General features: G+C 39.6%; 2 protein-coding genes across 6 annotated transcripts in view; one reads left to right on the plus strand and one right to left on the minus strand.

The window, feature by feature from the left end:
* Positions 1 to 16,143, minus strand: part of ATP8A1 (ATPase phospholipid transporting 8A1) — a 237,352-nt gene extending 221,209 nt beyond the window's left edge. For all 4 annotated transcript variants that reach the window (XM_070045570.1, XM_060299279.1, XM_030881147.2 and 1 more), the window contains exon 1: positions 15,805 to 16,143. In XM_070045570.1, the coding sequence (XP_069901671.1) occupies positions 15,805 to 15,853 (49 nt within the window). In that variant the 5' untranslated portion in view covers positions 15,854 to 16,143. The remainder of the gene's footprint in view (positions 1 to 15,804) is intronic.
* Positions 16,144 to 16,510: 367 nt separating this feature from the next.
* GRXCR1 (glutaredoxin and cysteine rich domain containing 1) overlaps positions 16,511 to 23,306 on the plus strand; it is a 313,882-nt gene continuing 307,086 nt past the window's right edge. For both annotated transcript variants that reach the window (XR_009563995.2, XR_009563996.2), the window contains exons 1-2: positions 16,511 to 16,823; positions 17,639 to 17,709. The gene's annotated coding sequence lies outside the window, so the exon portion shown is untranslated. The remainder of the gene's footprint in view (positions 16,824 to 17,638; positions 17,710 to 23,306) is intronic.

Consider the following 23,306-nt stretch of genomic DNA (forward strand, 5'->3'; position numbering starts at 1 on the left):
CAGGAACCCGGCTAGAAAAATAGGACACCCCTAAAGGAGCACTGGAGAACTCCACCATGCCCCAACATGACCCTGAGAGCAGGCATGGCTCTGGGATGGCTCGTGTGTCATAAGCACCGTGGGGCAGTATTAAAGAATCCACCAAGACGGGTTAGGCAAGACAGGCTCAGAGAAACAGGAGTCACCGGCACAAAAGCAAGGAAGGCACAGCTACCTTCAGTTTGTCAGGATGTGGCTCAAAAAGGAGACCGAAGCCTCCACTCAGCAGATTCTACCAGGATGTGTGAATGACAGCGGGTGGGCTGCAAAGACTTCAAAGACCCAGCACAGCGCCGGCTGACATTAAAGCAATGACACCTACACATGCGTGCAACTGCCATCAGCCCTACCCAATTCACAGGTAGAACAAGAACGCTGAGAGGACGGATTGCACAGCTGCTTCAAGAACCTTCTGACACCATAAATAAAAACCACCCAGTGCAGAAAGAGCCTCGTAATGCAGTGCTTGTGCCACCACATGCTACCACCACTAACCACAAACATGAAATCAGACGCTTAGATCTGCTGGGGTATCTGTGGCCACTGCTGAGCAACGTGCAATGGGCCTGGACGTGATAATAAGAAAACTCCAGAGATTTCAAGACCACGCCAGCATGTTAAAATCTCAGCTTCCAAAATCTGAACAGCTTGATGTTATTCCCAGTCACACACCAGATGCAAATTCAAGTAACATTTTCTTAACATCTACTTTAGAGCAAGTGCTTTAATTTTCCCCTCTGAAAGATGTCCCTGCAGTGTGGAGCACCTCAAGAGTCAAAAGAACACAATGATGACATAAAGACTGTTATCATCAACCCTGATTATGGAGTGAAAAGTCCCAGCAATAGAATGATCAATCCCAAACTTTAATCCATACAGTTCTTAGCTGTCTAAAACCCATAGAAATGAGGAACAGGTTAAGACACTAATAGTTATGTTTACTGAATTTCTAAAGAATACTAAGAGAAAAGAAGATGGAAGAAGTAGATGGAATTTAGGATAAACTCCTAATACTCTTTCCAAAAGAATAAAAAAAGTGTACGCAAACCTACATATTTTGGCACATACGGATCTGCTCACTCTTTTCTAAGATGCAAGGAGGTTTTCAGTCCTTTGTCCCAGTGTTTCCTATCTTAGTAAATGGTGCCATTGTTTTGGGCTCAGGGCCCAAAACTTTAGTCATTCTCCACTTCTTTAACACTCCACATCCTATCCATCAGTAAATCTATTAGATCTACCTTCAAACTACTGATATATCCTGAATCTGACCACATCTAATCACCTCCATTGATACCCAGTAGTCCAAGTCACTATCATCTTTCTTTGTTTCAACTTCTACCCCCAAGATGAAATCAGAATCTCTAGGGGCGGAACCCAAGGATCAGCTAGTTTAAAGCCCCTCAGAAGATTCCAGGCTTGGTCTACTCTCTAGCCAACAGGCAGATGATTTATGGGTAGATATTATTACTATTTTGGAAAAGAAAAACAGGAGTCTTAGAGAGGTTATGTGACTTGCCGAAGGCCACACAGCTCAGAAGACCCAAAAGTCAGGTATCACTCCAGGCCTATTGGTAGTCCCAAGTGCCTTATTTCATTTTCTCTCTGGTCAATTATTTACAGGGCAGTAGCTTAAGATACTGAGGAAAGTGGGACAGCATTAAGTGAGTTATAGTCTCAAGTTTTGTTACTGTGTCACACAACAAATGGACTCTACTCTTTAAGTGGCTACTATATCATGTAGTCTGGTACCAAACAGACGAAAGACACATGAAGTATAAACAGTAAAGATGGTGATTCTATTAGCTTGTGTCACTAGAATTTAAAAAGAAAGACAATTCCAGCTGAGTATATGGAAGAATGTCTGAAATCTTACAAAGAAAACTATTAATTCAGACTGAAGACCTTGGTACATATTCAGACTTAGTTAAAATTAAACCATAGAAAAATAGTTCACTCACCAACCTTAAGGATAAATTCCACAGAGAAAGTCACTTAATAAGATCAAGGGGGATTCAGCTGGGTACCTGGGGCCTTCTTCCTTCTTTGCTGATTATATTCACTTGGAAGTCAACAAAAGGCCAACTCATGTAATGATTCTTTCACTGAACTTTAAACGAAAACACACGAATAAGCCGCCATCTGGGGCTAAACTAAGCCAGTGATTCAGAACTCCAACGCCCTCCCCCAATCAAATCCTGGCTTTCTAAAACAGATGTCCATCTGTAGAGTACAAGTAACATTATCACCTAAAACAGTAAAGTGTAAATGCAGAAATGATAAAGATAGAAAAGAATATAAAATAAAGAAACAATCCCACAAAGTTTGGACACAATACACTTGATCTAAAGGACCGTGGAGCTTGTTTTCTACTCCTCAAAGTTTGAAATAATCATCACAACCTGAAGCAGACCCAGCACCTATCCATGAGGACACAGAGAAATCACACTGGCTGATTTGGGGCTCATGGTAAGTTTTTGTTTTCTGTACATTAACCTGTAAAAGACCTATCAACATCATGATGAGATAAATTAATAATTGTAAACTAAAGAAAATAAACCCCTTGAAAATAACATAGCCACTTTTTTTTTTTCAGAGACTTTTACCAAGTTGTTAAGGTATTTCTTCCAGGTGCAAATAACTATACATATGTAGATTACAAATATAGGATGTGTAAAGAGATTAATTACAAAAGTAAGTAGGTTAGCAAAAACTAGAAAAGACACTGCAGAGAGGCTCATATTCATCAAACTCCCAGAGTAGATATAGCAACAGCTAAAAATAAACTGAATGTGTTTACTCTTCATTTGGTTGTACTGAACTGAATGTTTAATTCAGAATTTTAAAGTCTTCAAAACTGAATAACTGAGTATCAACGTATGAACTTTATCATTTCTGAGGGGAAATTTAGAGAAGTGTAATTAGACCCATTAAGTAACTGGGCAATAGACAAAAAATCTACCAAAAAAATATCCATACGCTCTTGGTTTCTTGGCTGGCAATCTACATGACTTTATACAATCTATTCCTCCTCCTCTCTGCAAACAAGGAAATTCAAGGATCTACACCAGTGTTTTTCCATACTACTGCACATCAGAATTACCTGGAAGATACAATATCAGTGCTTGGTCCATATGCCCAATGGACCAGACTGACTGATTCCATTGTTCTGGGATGGGTCCAGGCATCAGTACTGTTTAGACAATTCTCATTTGATTCACTGTGTAGCCAGGGTTGAACACCACTGATGTACACATGACTATAAAACTATCCACATCACACAAGCCTTCCACTGCCCTGACCACAGTGGACACACTCTGCATTAAAGATGGCAGAGTCATTCTTCCTCACGTCATTTCTCTAACCCTAACTCACAAAGGTAGGGGAAAAAAGTTATGAAAGTCGAGTGAGTCCACTTGAGAACATTAATCACACCATTCTGGCATTAATGGTGGACTGAATCCCACTTAAGCTTAAGGTATAAAACGGCACATCAAATTTGGGTAAAATCTATAGAGAGAGATGTTTCATTTCTTTGGTCAGGGATAGGAGGACATGGTCTGATTTTAAAAGTAGAGTGAGACAGACGAGAAGGGGCTGGAAAGGGTCAACTAGTCACAGCCATCAGGATGACAATATGGCAGCAGAGCAAGGGATCCAGGAAAATGGTCATGGACTCAGAACCAAAGAACTCCAACATGGGGCAACGAGCGTGTCCAGAGGAGCTGGCCAAGGGCAACAACGGGGAAAGTGAAAGCAAATGATATTCAAGAGCCCTCGGCAGCCTGGTTTGGCAGTGAAACTCCTCACAAGTGCAGAGCCCTGGAGTCCAAGCTAGCATCAGGGACCCGGGTCTCTTCTCTCAGAGCAAGGCAGGGCCCCCAGTTCCGGAGCTCTAAGTTGCTATAACAAGCATTCAGAGTCACGGAAATGGTGACAGGGTGGTTCAAGTCACAATCCTTAAACTGCTAAGTCATAGTTCCTTAAGGGTCTCCTACTGCTAAGGTTTTCAGGGCTGGGGCAGGGCTACCTCTACATGGGGGTGAGGGAGGGAAAAGGGGAAAAGATGGGCTGCAGATGCTAGAAGGAGATTTCCTCTAAACCAAGTTAGCTTTACTTTAAGACCAGAGTTAGCCACAGTGACCTACACCAATTACAGAAGCTCAACTATTCTAAACTGGTATCAGAACAAACGATCTTTCTGATTCACCCCTGCAAACCAGTTTGCTTGCTTTACTCATGAAGGCCAATATTGTATTATAATTAGGTCTGGCCCACTGAACTGCTTTCCTGGTCCAGAGCCTAGATTGCCTTTGGCTTTCTTAGCAACAGTCTCCGCCTAAATTGTCACCTGACTAACCCAGTCCCATGAAGTACAACCTCAAATGGATCAAGATAAGTCATTTTCAAAGATGGCTTAAGCAAAACAACAGAGGCTCAATTCAAAACAACTACTTCCCTTTGCTCATTCAACGTGTCAATGACCCATGAAGCCAAGTTCTTCAGTCCTCTTAGATTAACAAGATTGATGGCAATGATGTATATAAAAGCATAGTACCCGAAGTTACTATCCTATGTACACACATCTTATGTTAACATTTAAATGAAAACTAATAGGAAGGTAGGGCAGAATGGTTTTTATCAAATCTATTTAAAAAGAATTGGACCAAAACAACAGGCTTCAAAAGATGCCACAATGAACTTACATCAAACCTCTAAATTGCCATGAGGGCTGGGTCAAAAGCAGTATTATCTAAACACTAACACATTTTGTGTGGTTTTATGAGGACACTGGAGAAGGTCTTCTGTTGGAAAGAAGTAAGTTAAAGGCTTAAATCTCTACTTAAGAGAGAAGTATATCTACACATGTACTTTTAATAAGGTTACTTTGAGCCTCACTTCCATTATAAAATGTTATATTCTAAAAAACTCTAGTAAATCCTTACATGTAAGCCCAAGCTAGAAGTATAACCTACAGCTGTGCTGTCCAGTAAGCAGCCGCCAGCCACATGTGTCAAGTGAGCATGTGAAATGGGACTAGTGTAAAGGGAGATGTATTGTAAATATAAAATATACAGCAGGTTTAGAAAACAGTACAAGAAGAGAAGAATGCAAACTATTTCATTATTAATTTTTATATCAGTAACATGATGAAACTGTATTCTGGATATATGAAGTTAAAGAAAATATATTATTAAAATTAATTTCACCTATTTATTTATTTTTACAATGTAGCTAGAGAATATTTAAAAGTACACATGTGTCTAGTGCTTATGGCTCACATTTTATTTCTCTCAGTGCTGATCTAAGACATGAATGCCAATTTGATAATAAGTAGATTTTACAGAACAATTCATTAATCCCAGCTGGTCTAAATTCTGACCCCTAACCCTAGCGAAAAGGATAAAAAAGAGCAATATCTTGACTATTATGTAAGGGCTACGTGAAACCTTAGAAGTAGTAAGTTGGAACCCGAGTCCACAAAACTTCAGCACATAAAAATAAACAAACCTCGCTGAAAAAAGTAGTGTAACCAAAATATACCTGGTAAGTCTAATTAATTGAAAATCTTGTTTAAAAATACTTTGCTTTATGATATATAATTTTAAAACCTACAGAGGTGAAAATTAACTGAAAAACTATTTAAAATAAAAGAATTCAGACTGATGGTCAGTTTCAAAATCAACAGCTTCCACCTTACATGTGCTAACAGTCACAAGTAAGAACATATAATTTTAGAAAGGACCCCTTTCACAATATCTTCATAAAATATAAATCATCTAGGAATAAATCATTAAAATGCACAGGATTTATTTAAAAAAACTCTCCCCAGCACATAAAAGAAAAACCAATAAATGGAGAAAAAAACTAAGCTTAAACAAGTTAGTATACGAAACATGTCAATTCTCTCAATATAAATTTATAAAATTAATGTGATACCAATAAATATCCCAACACATTTACTTTATTCAATGATGCACTCATTGGTTTAAATGGAAAAATAAGCATGAAAATAGCCCTCCAAAATTAGAGGAAAGAGCAGTGATAGGACAGTTATGAGGACAATTTTTATTAATTGCAATAAAGTAATTTGATACTAGGGGCCAAAACAGACCAAAATAGAGAGGAAAGGTAAAGAAAAGGGGAGGGAGTTACTGACTCCAGTCCAGAGACTGACTCAACTATATATGTAAATTTAGCACATAAAAGAAACACCTCAAACCAGTGAGGGGCGAATAGATTATAAAATATATGGTTATCATGTCAGATAATTGAGAAAAAATAAAATTAGACCCCTACCTTACATCCATAACAAGATAAATCCCACAGGAATTACACAGGTAACTGTTTAAAGTGAAACCTAAAAGTACTAAGAAGAAAATATAAGTGAAAAATTATCATTATCTTGACACGAGAAATATGACACTAAACCAGAAATTTTAAGAAAGAAACTGAAAGACTATACTTTATAAAAAGTAACTATGGGGCTTCCCTGGTGTGCAGTGGTTGAGAGTCCGCCTGCCGATGCAGGGAACACGGGTTCGTGCCCCGGTCCGGGAAGATCCCATATGCCGCGGAGCGGCTGGGCCCATGAGCCATGGCCGCTGAGCCTGCGCGTCCAGAGCCTGTGCTCCGCAACGGGAGAGGCCACAACAGTGAGAGGCCCGCGTACCGCAAAAAAAAAAAAAAAAAAAGTAACTATATACATGAGAAAATACCAAAAAAAAGTTAAAAGATAAACTATGAACAGTGAAAAGAGTTAATGTCTTTAACATATGATAAGCTCTTAAAATTCAATACAAGATAATCTTCATAAAGGAATGTACAATGAATAAACATTCAGAAAAAAATAGAAATAATTATTAAACTAATCAAAATGCATTCAACCTTATAAGTACAGCAATGTAAACTTAAAGAGTTTTTTTTTTTTCTTTTTTTTTGCATTGCATATTCATAAGGATAAAGAAGACTATCTGGTGGTGGAGAAGGGGTAAAGGAATAGGCACTCTTGTTCATTTTTAGTGAGGCTGTAAACTTGCATAATCTTTCTTGCATTTTTTTTGCCCTCATTATAAAAAAAAAAGGTACATACTTTTGCCCCAGAAATCCCTTTTCTCAAAGATTTTCACAAAGAAATAATCAGAAAAGTGTACAACGATGTATAAAGGTGCTTATTCAAGAGTGGGTTTTTTTTAAACAACTTTAAAGGACCTAAATACCCACCCACAGAGGATTCCTTAGTAAATTATTATACAATAACATGTATAATGCTAAGCTGCCATAAAATTCATGATCCATGCATTCAACAAATAACTACTGAGGCCCTACTAAGTGCCAGGCAGTGCTCTAGGCACTGAGGATATGAGTAGTGACGGTAGACAAAAAAATTCCTTCCCATGGAGAAGGTGGTCAAAAGTACAATACAAACTTCCAGTTATAAGATAAATAAGTTCTGAAGATGTAATGCACAGCATGGTGACTACAGTTAACAAGACTGTATTATATATTTGAAGTTGCTAAGAGAGTAGATTTTAAAAGTTCTTATCACTAGGAAAGACAGCTGTAACTATGTGAGGTGATGAATATTAACTAATCTTATTGTGGTAATCATTTTGAAATACTATATATACAAATATCAAATCATGTTGTACACCTTAAACTAATATGATTATGTATCAATTATATCTCAATAAAATTAGAAAAAATAAAATTAAAAATCCCATCCTTTGTAGAGTTTACATAAACTATATTTGACAGGCAAGGATGTGGGAAAAAAAGTTTAAAAGTAATGTGGAGTCTGATCTGATTTTTCTTAACAAATAAATATACTTCTCCTCTCCTGGAAAATAGTTGGAATGGATTAAATGTTAACATATATATTAAATGATTGTATTTGGATGGCATAGTTTGGGGTGATTTTTACTGTCCTCTTGACACCTTTTTGCCACGTGAGTTTTCTTCAATGAGCAGGTGTTACTTCTACAATCAAGAGAACAAATTTAAGCTCTTCTATTAAAAACAAAGAGTTACCTGTTCATCTGACAAACATGGAGGGCGACTATATGGCAGGCAAAGCTTTAAATGCAGAGAATACAGCAGTGAACAGATCACAAAAAAATCGCTCCCTTTGTGGTACTCAGGTTCCGGTAGGAAGATATCAAGTAGGTCTGATTATAACGCATCTGTAGGACATCTCATCTCTAGGTCATAAAATTCATTTAAGTCAACCAATATCTGAGCTCCTACTATGCCCCAGGCAATGTCCTCAGTATATCAGTAAACAAAACAGACAAAAATCTCTGCCTTTAGGGAGCTTACTACCCAGAGGACAAGAGAACTGAAAGATGTGGGTTCCAGTGAGGAGTAAAGAATGAAACTGTTGGGCTTCCCTGGTGGCGCAGTGGTTGAGAGTCCGCCTGCCGATGCAGGGGATGCTGGTTCGTGCCCCGGTCCGGGAAGATCCCACATGCCGCAGAGCGGCTGGGCCCGTGAGCCATGGTCGCCGAGCCTGCGCGCCTGGAGCCTGTGCTCCGCAACGGGAGAAGCCACAACAGTGAAAGGCCCGCGTACCGCAAAGAAAAAAAAAAAGGAAAAATGAAACTCTTGCCTTTACTCACATTCTAGTGAAACTATGTGAATAGAGACCCAGGTGGCAAATATTTCATGAACTTCAAAAGTACGCTCTGATCTCTGCAAACTTTCCTATGGCTGTAAGGTACGCAAATGATTCAGTTCTCATTGTTTTTGAAATGATATAATGAAAAAAAAAAGAATGATGCACTATAGACTAGAAAACCTAAAATAATTTAGTTCTGCCACACTTATTATCTCCAGGATGACATTAAGCAAAATTACATGTATTGGGAATTCTCAAATATTGATCACATGAAGCACCGCTATGTTCACACACCCTCTCTGTGAAAGAGTGTCATGTCAGTTGTAAATCTTTTAACTCATTTCCATGGTTACTTTGGGGCATCCTTCATTCACCACACCTTTTTGTCCCACCATTCAATTAGCTGGCACACAGCAGATGCATAATACATGCTTGCTAAAGGAACAAAGGATCTTAGTCATCTTTTACTTGGACAAATGAAACAGCCTTCTAAAGGTTTCCTTTTAACAATTCTTGCAGAAATCATCTCCATGCTCCTTTTGTTATCTTTTAATTAAAGGAAATGTAGTATTCTTTATAATTACAAACATTTTAAAGGTGCCGTTTACACAGACCAGGCTAGGAAAACAGTCCCTAGGATGATTCCTAGATTTATCACTTAGCACATGTTTTACATAATCAAATGAATGTCTTACATTTTAGCATAATATTCAACAGAAGAAAATGCAAACCACTGGATAGGTATGTGGTTTTTTTGTGTGCATTTCCTTAGTTTCAAATAATGGTCCTAATTTTGTAAATTATGAGCTCTAGAACACCTCTTTTATTCAAGCAAGAGCCTTTGAAAATCTGATGGTGACAGTACCTGTCAGTTGCCAACCCAATAACCATTTTCCCTTTTTCTTTTAGGAATAAAACACTGAGTAATGTGCCAGATAGAAAACTCCATTTCCCAGCTTCCCTTGCAGAAGGGAGCCAATGCAAAATAAGCATTAGCCTTTGTGCGGTACTTTGAAGAAAACCCTTTGGTCTCACACCCTTCCTTTCTCTTCCTACCTGGGACTCCTACACAATGGCTGGAACCCAGTAACCAGGTTATGACTTTATGGAAGTTATATACTCAGGATGATGAGGCAGAAAGACGTAAGGAGCCCATGTCCCTTATGACTTTATGTAGTAGACATAGCTCACCTGGACTGCCTTCATGTTAGTTTTACAAGACTGAGAAAAATTCTATTTTGTGTAAACTGTTATTTCAGTCCCTGTTTCTAGGATTCCTAATGCTGAATTCAGAGACTTATTTGATTTAGCTGGAGTAGAAAGTGAAGAGACCTGTAATTCTTAGCCTTCTGCTTTATCTAGTCTTGCGTTCTGGCAAATTTATCTACTATCAGGGTTTCAACTATTATCTCTGAACTTGAGATTCCCATTTGATTTTACCCATATCTAACCTCCAAATTTCAAAGTATCCTCAAAACATGTCCATTTGGATGTCCCCCAATCACTTCAAAATTTGAATGTATATCTTCTCCTACTGTACTGACCCTCTTTCTCAATTTCCTTATCTTTTAATAGATCTTCCCAATCAATCAGGTTCAAGACTATAAACCACAGTTCCTGAAAATGTTTCACCTGCACCAGAATATTCTGGGCAGCTCATTAAGAATGCAGTCCCATGGCAGATCTACTCAACAGAATCGTCATGAGGCAGCCCAAGAAACCACAGTTTTAATGGGATACCTGGGATCTTGTAAACATTAAAATTTGAAATTACTGTTTCAGAATCTCCTGCGGTATATTCACTATATCACTATGTCCTATGACGTGATCTTTGTCACCTCATTTCCTACTCTTCTCCCCCTCCCTGTTCCTTTAACACTCCTCTCTCCTGTCTTGGGGCCTGTCTGGAACATTCTTTCCCCAGATTCCCACCAGGCTTCTTTCACCTCCTCCACCTCAATTTTTCAATGAAGGCTAGCCTAACCAACCTATTTAAACTTGCAATTCATCCACCAACCTTATGTATCTTACCTTTTCTTTATTTTTCCCACAGCACTTACCACATAACAAAATCTATAATTTGCTAATTTTTTGTGTTTTCTTTGTCTCTTGCCTCACTAGAATGATAGCACTTCCAGGGCAGGGCTTTTTCTATTGTTCGTTCACTGATGCATCTCAAGTACCTGGAACGGTACTTGCAGGAGTTCAACAGATATCTGTTGGACACGTTAATGATTTACTGAGAAATAGCTCTAATTCCTCCCTTCCCAGTGTCACTGCTCCACTCCAATACTAATCCTGGCCTTTGTCATTTTTAGACTTTTTTTTAAAAAACAACAGAGTGTATTTACAGTGTCATTTCCTCCAAACCATCCAACATACTTCCAGGCTTATCTCTCTAAGACACTGTTTGGGGATGTCACTCCCCTATAATGATTTGGCTCCTAACTGGCCCTGTTAGAAGTATTATACATTGGCTTCATGCTTGCATGAGAATTGAATTAGATGAACTCTAAGATCCTTTTCAGATATTTGATTCAAAATCCGAATGATTCATCTTGGCATTTAAAATGCTCTGTAATCTAGAAGTATTTACTTATCCAAATTTACATCCTATTCCTTCCAAGTTTCCCTTTGTTCCTGGCCAGTTTCTTTAAGAACTCTCAAATAAGCCACGGTCATGTTCACTGCTTTTTCAATTGGTTACTCTCTACCCTCAATGCCCTCCTGACTACTGAAATAGATGGCATTATCTTGGAAGCTTGGTACTCAGACTGTGACCTGCAGGCCAGCATCACCCAGCGTTACCCGTGAGCTTGTCAGAAATGCAACTCCAGCCCTACCCATTTAGAAGCTGCATCTAACAAGATCCCCAGGTGATTTGTGGGCATCTTAAAGTTTGAAAAGCACTGCGTGAGCACTCATTTCAAATCATTTCTCAATGGAATGTTTGCTCGGCAGACCTCGTGTTCTTATGTCTGATCTGCCACAGCTCTTTGTTACCCATAGCAGGCACGCTGTTTAATTAATAACATCCCCTGTTAGACTATTTATTTCTTTTTTTAAAAAAAATTAATGTATTTATTTATTTATTTTTGGCTGCATTGGGTCTTTGTTGCTGTGCACAGGCTTTCTCTGGTTGTGGTGAGTGGGGGCTACTCTTCATTGTGGTGCGCGGGCTTCTCATTGCGGTGGCTTCTCTCATTGTGGAGCACGGGCTCTACAGTGCAGGTTCAGTAGTTGTGGCGCACAGGCTCAGTAGTTGTGGCGCACGGGCTTAGTTGCTCCACAGCATGTGGGATCTTCCCAGACCAGGGCTCAAACCCATGTCCCCTGCATTGGCAGGCGGATTCTTAATCACTGCACCACCAGGGAAGTCCCAGACTGTTTATTTCTTATTTCATGGAAGTTCTTTCCCCTCAATTTGGTTATAAATAGCTTGCACACAGAACAGCCATGCATCTGGCCAATCTGAATGCAGGGAACAGAAGCCCATTCAAGTCACTTCAAGGAAAAAAAAGAGCCTGTTCTAAGGCTACTTGGGAACTGGGACTAAAAGAGTCAGGAGGGAGGTGCTCCAGGGACTGGCCACCCTCTCTCAGCGTGTGTCTCTCCCCCTCATTCTCTCCATCCAGTTCACTTTCTCTCCTATCTTCCTCTCTTCACGCAGTTTCTGTTTCCTCATACTAGCAGCATTCACACAACCTATTACAGCCAGCCATTCTCTCCTCTACCAGCCTATTCTCCTCTGCCCCTTTCTGCTTCAAACTTCACTCTAAGCCTCTAAGCTTAACTCTTCCCATGGGAGAGGTGATCACCACAAAGCATCTTTCTGAGCCAAAACACAAGCTTACAAGTGTTTGAGCCACCTATGGATTCTCTGCTCTTGGGTCAGGAGCCTGCCGTGGTCCAACCAACTGAAGCCAAGGACGCTGCTGTTCAGAACAAGGCCTTTAGGCAGCAGGAGCTGTCAAAAGAGACTATTCCTTAGGAAAGAAAAGTGTGGGCAAGGCAGGCAATGAGCCACATCACCAGCCCACAGGGTCATTATTGATTCTGTCCTCACCACAGTCCAGAGCAAAATGCTGGGCACATAATAAACTGAACCAACCAACACGGGGGGTAAGGGTCATTCACTAAGTGCCACTATGCCCCTGACACTGTCCTGGATGCACAGGGAATACAAGGATTAAATAAGAACCAGTCACTGTTTTCCAAAGCTGTTAATTCAGTGTGTCACTGAACTAGCTACTTGACCTTTGACACGTACCTCAACCACTTGGGCCACAGTTTCCTCAACTATCAGATGGGATCATCTTCACCAATCTCCAGGAGCACTTTAAGGTCCTATAAGGTAATCTTTGTAAAAATGCTTTGAAAAATATACATGCCAATCAAAAACAATACTGTAGCCTCTCGGTACTTAATGAAATCCTCTCATATGGCATAGGTTTTACATTATTTTCTGGTCCTTTCTCTTTTCCCATTTCCCATGATATAGAATCCATCAACTGCTATTATTTGAAAGAACAATCCCAGTATTACCACTATATTTTCATTACCCGAATGGCTCACTCAAATGATGATTAAGAAAATTCATTCACGATTGTCAAAAAGACAACAAACAACAAGTGCTAGTGAGATGCAGAGAAAAGGGAACCCTCATGAATTGCTGGTGGAAATGTAAATTGGTGCAGCCACTATGGTAGTGTGGAGGTTCCTCAAAAAATTAAATATAGAGCTATCGTATGATCCAGCAATTTCACTCCTGGGTATTTATCCAAAGAAAACAAAAACACTAATTAGAAAAATATACGTATCACTATGTTCATTGCAGCATTATTTATAATAGCCAAGATTAGGAAGCAACCTAAATGCCATCAGTAGATGAATGAATAAAGAAGATGCAGTGTGTGTGTGTATGTATACATATAATGGAATATTACTCAGCCATAAAAAAGAATGAAATCTTGCCATTTGCGACAACATGGATGGACCTAGACGGTATTATGCCAAGTGAAATAAGTCAGAAAAAGACAAATGCAGAATGATTTCATTTCTATGTGGAATCTATAAAACAAGTGAACAAACATAACAGAAACAGCATCATAAATACACAGAACAAACAGGTGGTTGCCACTGGGAATTGGAGTAGGGGGTAGAGACACAGGTGAGGAAGATTAGAAGGTACAAACTTTCAGGTGCAAAATATGAGTCATGCGTATGAAATGTACAGTGTGGGGAATATAGTCAATAATTATGCAATATCTTTGCATGGTGACAGATGGTAACTAGACATTGTGGTGATCATTTTGAAATGCATAGAAATATCGAATCACTATGTTGTGTAACATAAATTAACATACTATTGTAGGTTAATTATACTTCAAAAACAAGCCAACCAATCAACTCATAGAAAAAGAGATCAGATTGGGGGTTATCAGAGGTGGGGTATGGGGGGAGGGGAAATTAGATGAAGGAAGTCAAAAGGTACAAACTTCCAGTTGTAAGATAAATAAGTACTAGGGATGTAATGTACAACATGATAAATATAATTCTTTATACATGAAAGTTGTATGTTATATATAAAATTTGTTAAGAAAGTAAATCCCAAGAGTTCTCATCACAAGGAAATTTTTTTCTGTTTCTTTAATTTTATATCAATATGAGTTGATGAATGTTCACTAAATTCATTGTGGTAATCATTTCATGATGTATGTAAGTCAAATCATTATGCTGTACACCTTAAACTTATACAGTGCCATATGTCAAATATAGCTCCATAAAACTGGAAGAAATAAGAAAAAAAGAAAATGCACTTCACTCAGAAGTGTAAAAAACGAATGTACACATTTTTACTGTGTACATTTAAAGACAGCACTATCATTTATTCAATGTGCATCTATGAGGTGCCCTGTATATTTTTTCATTATATTACAAATGACAATAAGAATGTACTAAATCCCTAAGTAGGACACAGGTTAGTTTTGACTCTTGTGTGGCCTTCTCCCCAGAGCAGTTTCACTGAGTACTTCCTAAGTGCTGTAATCCGAAAATCATAGCTACTAGAGCTCAGAGCCCCCATTTTTAACATGGGGGCTCTGAAGAGGAAAAATAATAAAATGGCCTGTTTCAAACCCCTATAATCCAATTCTCCTAAAATCTGTATCTTTTTTCCTAACATCACTTTACCACTTGCCAAACATTAAAGGGGGGAGGGGGCGGGGGTGAAGGATGGACACCAGTGAGTGATGTTGTGAGAACATGAGCCACCCTTTATAGGATTCAAGTATGGGTTTATGTGACACAAAAATAAAACAAAGCTCCAGATATGCACTGTTTTGGCTTCGCTATGAACAAAATGAAAACATATTTACCAACTGACTGCCGCATGCTAGGCCGGATGCTGAGGGCTCATCAGAGGATGAAGACAGCGTAGGCCCTCCAAAAGCTTACTGGCCTTTACCCTCGGGCATCTGTTGCTCATTGCTCACAAGTGTAGCCATTCAACATCTGGCCCCGGGTGGAGCAAAGAAAACAGCTTCCACCTTGCTAAAAAGTCCGCTCAGCTGGCCAAAAGGCAGGTATCAGGTAAAGGGAAAAACAAAACCTCAGACGGGAGCTGGGTGAGACTCCGCTGCAGGAGGCGGAACTGCAGAGACTGTAATGCACAGCACCGGCTGAGCGCCCAAGCCCAATTAAGGCTCCTCCCGCTCGGAGAGGCGAGGGGCTGTGGATCAAAGGATCCTGCAACCTGGGAAAGGCAGATTCAGTTCCCGGGGAGCCGTGATATGGGGGCTGCAAAAAGGTGGGCGGCTGGCTGGCGCTGTGCTCCCTAGAATGGAGAAGCAGACTGGAGACAGTGGTTTGTGCACTAGTGGGGAGGGAGGTGGGCAGGGCGAGAGCGCAGAGACCCAACAGTCACGCTGCAGTGTAAAGCGAGCCTTGGGGATCCCTCCGAGGACACCAAGTTCGGGGCTCTGCAGCTGGAAAGGGGTCTGCACTGATGGCGGCGCAGGGAGAAGGGTTCGCAAACACCACACACACTCACACTCTCTCTCTCTCTCTCTCACACCGCCTGACCCTCGGCTGGCCCCGAGCCGCCCCCGCGCGCGCTCCGCACCCAGCTTCGTGCTGCGGCAGCTACTCACCCTCCGCGCGGGAGCGGATCTCCGACACGGTCCTCCGCATGGTGGACATCGCGGCGGCCGCCGCAGGTGGCTCTTCAGACCAGACTCTGCACCTGTCACTGCGCCGCGCAGGCGGAGGATCTGGCTTCCCCGCGCCGAGCGCTCAGCAGCCGCGCGGGCCCAGCCGCCCACCCAGGGCAGTGCCGCTGCCGGGCGAGGCCCTCGCACACCGGCGGGAGAGGGAGGAGGTAATGAAGGCGCCGGAGTCCGCAGAGCTGAGCGAGCTCTGCCTGCAGCCACCGAGGGAGCGGCGAGGCAAGGGGAGGAGCTTCGGCGTCTGCGTCCGGGCAGGGATTCTCAGGACGCCCACTCACTCGCACGACTGCAGCGCTGCGGCGAAGGCGGGAGAGGGGCGGGGAGAACGGGAGAGGGGCGGGGAGAGACTCCGGAGAGCCTCCTGCGGCCCGCCCTGCTTTGGACCGTACCATCCCTGAGTGGGGAGAGGCAGATGCCGGCCTCTTCCACCACAGGCGCCCTCGTCCCTCCCCGTGGCTTCGGCTCTTCCTGTCTTTTCTCAATGCTTTTCTGCTTCTTCCAAGGCTTGGCCAGAGAGGAAGGGGTACTGTGGCTCCTGCATCCTTGCAAATCCTCTCCCGCCACCCTCTAGTTTTAATAACAATGGAGTCGCCCGTGGTGCGGAAGTGGGGTTGGGTCTGAGTGGGCTGGAAAGCGGCGAAAAGGCCTGGGGCGTCAAGGGCTAGGAGCTGTGGCAGGGCACTGCGTGTTGGCCACCCCCGGATGCAATTCTAGCCTCCGTGCGCCGCCAACAGCCCTCGCGACCTGAGTCGCACCTGCTCACTCGCCTGGTCCACGAGCAACAGGTTCTGAGGCCGGGGTCCTCGGGCGCTGGTGGCTCCTCCTGCCCATGGTGCTCATGTGCGTCTGGGGCCGGCCTGCGAGTGGCCGTGTGCATCCAGCTAGTGCGTGTTCTGCAGACTGACAAACCTCTGGACTTGCAGTAAAGTCAACTGTTGGGCCAGGTGCTTCAAATTTTGCTTTTAGTCAAACATGCAGGAAGTTGGGAGGCGTAGTTTTACCTGAAAAGGGGAGAGGGAGCCTAGTATAAAGTTCGTAAATACATTAAATTTTAGTTTGCCCCATATCCTACAAATAAGGGTAACTTCGTTACCTTTTATTTTGTATAAGGAGATCTATGCTAACAAGTTATCAGAACAAGTACGGTAGTTTTTATTTATCGTTGATTTCATCTTTAAGTTAGGCTGTAAGGTTTTATATATTGAATAGATCGTGGCGAGCCGCTGAAATGGCGAGAAAGGAATAAATTGAGTTGGAAACAATTTGCTGCTTCTCTCATCTTGTGCTCTTCCTCCAGCACTCGGTGGAAGAGGGCTTAACGTGGAGGCGTTTATTGTGAACTTCTTTCAGATCCTGAAGGGAGAGATCTGGAAAGGTTTGAACAGAGAGATAAGTGATTATTCCCAAGCCTCATGAAAAAATAAAACCTGCTGATAGCATCTTATCTCCATTTGTGGTGTTTCCTCTGTCTCCTGCAGGTAGCGTTTGCTAATCAGAGTCCTGCCCTACATTAATTCTGAGTCAGGTGCTCAGTACATATTTATGAAGAACCCACTCTACTTGGCTCTGATTCGGAGGCTGGGATTAGAACAAAGAAAATGTATTTCCAGCATTCATGAAACATTGCAGGGTAGAGCAGGACTCAAAGGTGTTTATTTCAGTGATGGTCTTGATTTACAAGTATGGTCTTCTAAAAGTAAGAAATGAACACACAGCCTTTTCAGGACAGTCATCACTGGCCCTTTTTATTCCTTTCCAGGTCCAGGATCTCCTTGTATAAAGCAGACTCTCTCTGGCTTGATGAACATGCATCTGAAAAAAATTAAAAGGGTAAGTACCACAAGGAAATAGTTTTAAAAAATCAGCTCTAAAAGTTAGTGAACAGAAACCAGAGAAAAATGCAGTGCTTTTGTGATTAACATTTTAGATAGAATTTTATATAAAGCCAGAACCAGCTTCTATTCAAAATCAGTGCACAGCAGCATACCAGTATTTGTAATTCCTATGGACCCTGAAATGAAGTTCAGTTCTGCTTATTTACAGATAGTAATTAACTGGAGTTCCAGAGATTACCTCTGTTTTCTATAGACCAATCTATTTTATATATGCCCGTGTGTCTGTGTGTTTCCCATTAACAACCCATCGGCAAAGTTGACAACATACATCATTCATACAGGAAATGACAAGAGTCTTTCATACAGAGAAGAACATTTCATGATATAGTCCATAGCTCACTGTGTGTCCTTTCCCAAGTTATGCTGTCACTTTATCCATAATGGCAAGAGTATCCTACCGAACTCATTTCTGTTTTGTTTATTTGTTTTGTTTTCCCCAGTTTTGTTTTTTAACATCTTTATTGGAGTATAATTGCTTTACAATGTTGTGTTAGTTTCTGCTGTATAACAAAGTGAATCAGCTATATGTATACATATATCCCCATAATCCCTCCCTCTTGCATCTCCCTCCCACCCTCCCTATCTCACACCCCCCAACTCATTTCTGAAAAACCATTCATTTATGATTGTTAGAAAGCACACATGTTTTTATTGGTTCAGAACCCTGATTGAAGTTGAATGTTGTACTAATCTGCATGTGCTTGATTTCAAAGTCCTCTCAGATCTCCTCATCTTCCATTGCACAGTGCGCTAGCCCCTGGCAGGGAGCTCTGGTGCCAGCAACATGACCTTGTCACAAAACCTGTAATACAACTCAGATGTCAGCAAGATCGTTTAAAAACATTCAGGTCCTGCGACTGCACTGTTGATGGACTTAGAAGGAAGCGGGTTATTCAAGAATAACTTTAACAAGGGCCAGGTTTTATCCTCCACAAAGTATCCATTGAATGCATAACATGTGTGAAGTGCCCAGCCAGAATGCTAAGTTACAAAGACAATGCATTTGTTAAAGTAACCAGCAGTGTAACAAGATGGCTGACACTTAATGCCAAATAGGCCAGCAGCAACACTAGAAGCATTGAGAGAAGGGGAGATTCCAAGAGCTGAGTGATCAACATACTTGAGCTAGGTTTTGAAGTAGGGGTTAAGTCGGTAGTGAAAAGGAATGCTTGGCATATAGTTAAGTGCTCAATTATGATTTTTTAATGAATGGTTAAGGAAATGTAATGATAGAAGACTATATATGGTTGGGGAGAACCAAGAGACCAATTGGACTACAGGGATCTCACTGAGAATCTGTACACTTTATTTTTATTTTTTCTAATTTTATTGAAGTATATTTGATTTACAATGTTGTGTTAATTTCTGCTGTACAACAAAGTGACTCAGTTATGCATATATATATATTTTTCATATTCTTTTCCATTATGGTTTATCACAGGGTATTGAATGTAGTTCCCTGTGCTATACAGTAGGACTTTGCTGTTTATCCATTCTATATATAATAGCTTACATCTGCTAACCCTAAACTCCCAATCCATCTCTCCCCCCGACCCCCTCCCCCTTGGCAACCACACCTCTGTCTGTTCTCTATATGTGAGTACGTTTCGTAGATATGTTCATCTGTACACTTAAAATGTGGGAATTGTATGTTATGTGAATTATATCTTAATAAAGCTGTTTAAAAAATTGTCTCTAGAGGTGTGAGCCACAAAAATTATCAAGTCCAGCAAGTCAAAGAGATGTTGAGCATATTCCTGTCTTGGTGGTTTTTCACTTACTAATTACGTGATGTTGCCTTGAGTTTGTTGTTGTTGTTGGGGACACCGAGAATTAAGAATTGGTCCTTCTTGGGAGGAACTCATAGTTAATTAGGTGACAGAGGCATGCTCACTAATTTACTAATTTATGATATACCCAGGAGTGCTTTGGGAACTTACATCCTGAAGGTAGTTGGAGATGTACTTGAGAACCCTGCTTCTGATTGAGAAGGAGGAATGCAAAGTTGAATACTATACGACTATAGAATACAGATGCTGGATAATGCTGGCAACTACATTCTAAATTCTTTTGCAAAAGCACAAAATAATGGGGTAAATTAATCTTAAAGTTTAGATAATTATATCTTTTAGTTTAAAATTGAGGTTAAGATATAACATAAATTCTATCTAGTCGCAAAGCTACCTGGTTATTGTAAGAAAAGATGCTTATTACCTTTGGTGTGTGGTTGGTATATTGATTCAATGGATGGTGAAGATACTGTTATGGTTAAGAGATTATTATGACATCATTATGGTATGGTTAAGATATTATTATGCTGTTGGGCTTGTAAGGCATTTTCCCCAAGTCTTCCCATCTTGATTGCTCTTTTTCTATCACCATCGTTTACATGCACACCGCTCCGGTGCACCAGCAAGTTCTTTAGGCTCAGTTTTAAAAATATGTCTTACTTCTATCCACATTTCATCTCCACCTCTACCTTGTACAGGCCCCCATCATCGTTCACCTGCAGTAGCCTCCTAACTGATCTCCCTGCTTTTACTTTTGTCGCCCATTCATAGTTATTATTATTTAAAAACACAAATGAGTTTATTATTTTAGGATGAGTCAATGTCATTATTATTATTTTAAAAAACAAATGAATTTTAATTTCTTTAAAACACAAATGAGTTTATGTCATTTCTTAGGACTTCAGTGGCTTCCGGCAGCACCTGGATTGAAGCCCAAACCCTTTCTGATCTTGCCCTTGCCTGCCTCTCAGGCTCATCTCCTTTTACCCCTTATTTGGTCATTGGGCTCAGATTATCCCAGCCCACCCCAGCTGATATTGCCCCACTTCCCCAGTGCTAGCCACCACCCCATTGCCTTAGTCTGTTTTTCTCATAGCACTTATCTCTGAAGTTTTCTTGTTTGTTGGTTTACCTGTTTATGATAAATAGGTCTTGCTCTGTTGTCTTACTTATTACAATTTGTCTAACGTTAAGAACAGTGTGTGTCAAATGGCACAGGATCAATAAATATTTGTTGAATGAATGAATGAACTGAAAAAATGAGTGTACTGTGAATAATCTGGTTCCTTAAGATTGGAGACTGGAAATAAGTCAAAGAATAGATAGTATTTTATTTGAATAGTTAATAAGTTTTACCCTTCATAAGCATGTATACTGGAATATATTACTTTGTCATGAAATAATAGAACATATTTGCTATGAAGTACTTGATACCAGAAGAAGCTTCTGAATACCATATTGGCTTTTGTTAAAATCAAATGATCGAATTTTTAAAACAATAGACTGATTGGAGTAGCTTGTTCTTGCTGGACTCACTGTAACAAAACCCATATAACAGAGATGTGTGTGCAAAGATATTCACTGAAGCATTTTGTAGGGGCAAAAAGAATGTAGTCATCACCATGTGCTGATATGGAAAGAGTATCAAAATATATTAAGTAAAAAAATGCCTGTAATAAAAGAGTGTATAATATGATTCACTTTGGTAAATAAATGAATTATATATATTATTTTATAGAAAAGCATAAAACAATAATTTACCTTTGGGTGGAAGGACTGGGGTAGTGAGGAGGGAGGTTCCTATTTTTCCTATTTGATACTTTTCTGCATTGTTTGCATTTTCTAACTATAAGATTTTTTTTTTAAGTGTCAATAGGGGTTATTTGGATTTTGCTTTTTTTTCTGTATTAATAAGTGTCATGTCTTTAAAGCACTCATGTTTTTAAAAGTGCACTCAGAAACCATCAGAATATTCAAGAGAATTTAATCAGAATAAGAAATGCCAGATGAAAAAACAAAACAAAACAAAAGAAAAACTGATTTCAACCGAAAGCTCTAAATCCACTGTCACTGAATAATCCAGTCACTTATTCTTACTCATAATGTTAAAATCAATACTTTTCTCTCATGCCTGTGATTCATTTCTCATGAGTTTACCATTCTCTTTCCAAACACGTTAGCAAAGTTTTAAGTCAAAGTTATAATGTCTTTAAACATTATTATCTTCTTCATATAGTGGGAATTTCCAACAAAAAATAGTACAATGATTTTTTTCTTCACTATAATTGAAAATATTTTGCTCCTGTTTAAATGAAATGAGATTTAAAATGTTGATTTGTTTTATATGAAAAGACTCAATAGAAAAAAATTTTAAAATATACTCCAGTACATTTAAAATAGTGTTTGATTCACACACAAGTTTTCAGAAAAAACATTTACTGAATTTTTTACTCAAAAAGTAAATGAACGTTCAAGGCAAAATAATCCTGGTATTGAGATCTTGAATTCAGACTTATCATTTCAAACTGATAAGAGACTAACTAAATGGCATGATTTTTACTTTAAAAACTTCCATTCTACCAGAGCCAGGAAGTGAAAATTAATTCTTAATTTAGAAGTGCTGTTTCTTTTCCAAAACTTAACAAAACAACATTCCAGTAATGCTGAGTCTCTGTAAAATATTACTGTAAAATATACTTCATGGATAATACATTTACTATAGTATTTTCATGAATTCTGATATTTTTAAAAGCAGCTTTATCGAGGTATAATTGACACACAATAAACTTAATATGTTTAAAGTGTAGATTTAATAAGTTTGGACATACATATAAACACCTACGAAGCCATCACCACATTCAAGATAATAAACATATCCATCATTTCCAGAAATTTCCTCTTGCTCCTTGGTATGGTTGTTATGTATAACTAGAGATGCTTTTTCTTCATGCATTCAGTGCAATTTATTGAGTGCCCACCACGTTCTAGATACTGAGCTGAGTATTTAAGATTGAATGGTCAGCTAAACCAATAGGTTCTGGACCAATGAAAAATTATGATCAAATGATTATGTAAGTAAATAAATATAAAATCACAACTGTATATCATATTCTAATGGAAAGATAGTCTACACCTGTATATATTGATTGTACTTAAAAGTATTTCTGGGTTTTCACACTTATATCTGGAACTCTTCAAAAATGTGTATATGTACCTTTATAATATATCTGAAAATAGACATTAACATTTTATTTCTACTGGATGTTATGGCATTTATCTTGAAAATGGTGTCATGTTTCTTATATGAAAAGGATAACCAGTGAAGACAATAAATTTTATTTTAATTTATTTCTTTGATGTTTACCAGAAAGCCAATATTGGAAATGAAAAAACTCTTAAGAAAATTTCACTTCTTTTTCTTGCCATGTCATATTAGGTGTTATTTCAAAGGAGGAGAGGTGATAATAATGAGGTAAAAGTATTGAAAGAAAGGAATGTTTATTAAAAATTGAATATAGTGGTAAATGACATAAATATGATTATGAAATACAATTTTGTAGTTCCATCACTTTTAATTTGGAAAGAATGCCAGGCTTAAGATGGTTTCCTGATGAATTGAAATAAGCCATAGCTATCAAATGTGAAATATTTGCCGATTGCTTTTGGGCCTCTTGGATGATATATCCACTGCTCAGGTTCATAACTCACTGCAGTGTTTAGCAGATATATTGGAAAATCACAA

Source organism: Globicephala melas, chromosome 5, assembly GCF_963455315.2.
Source record: "Globicephala melas chromosome 5, mGloMel1.2, whole genome shotgun sequence".
NCBI classification, from domain to species: Eukaryota; Metazoa; Chordata; class Mammalia; order Artiodactyla; family Delphinidae; genus Globicephala; species Globicephala melas.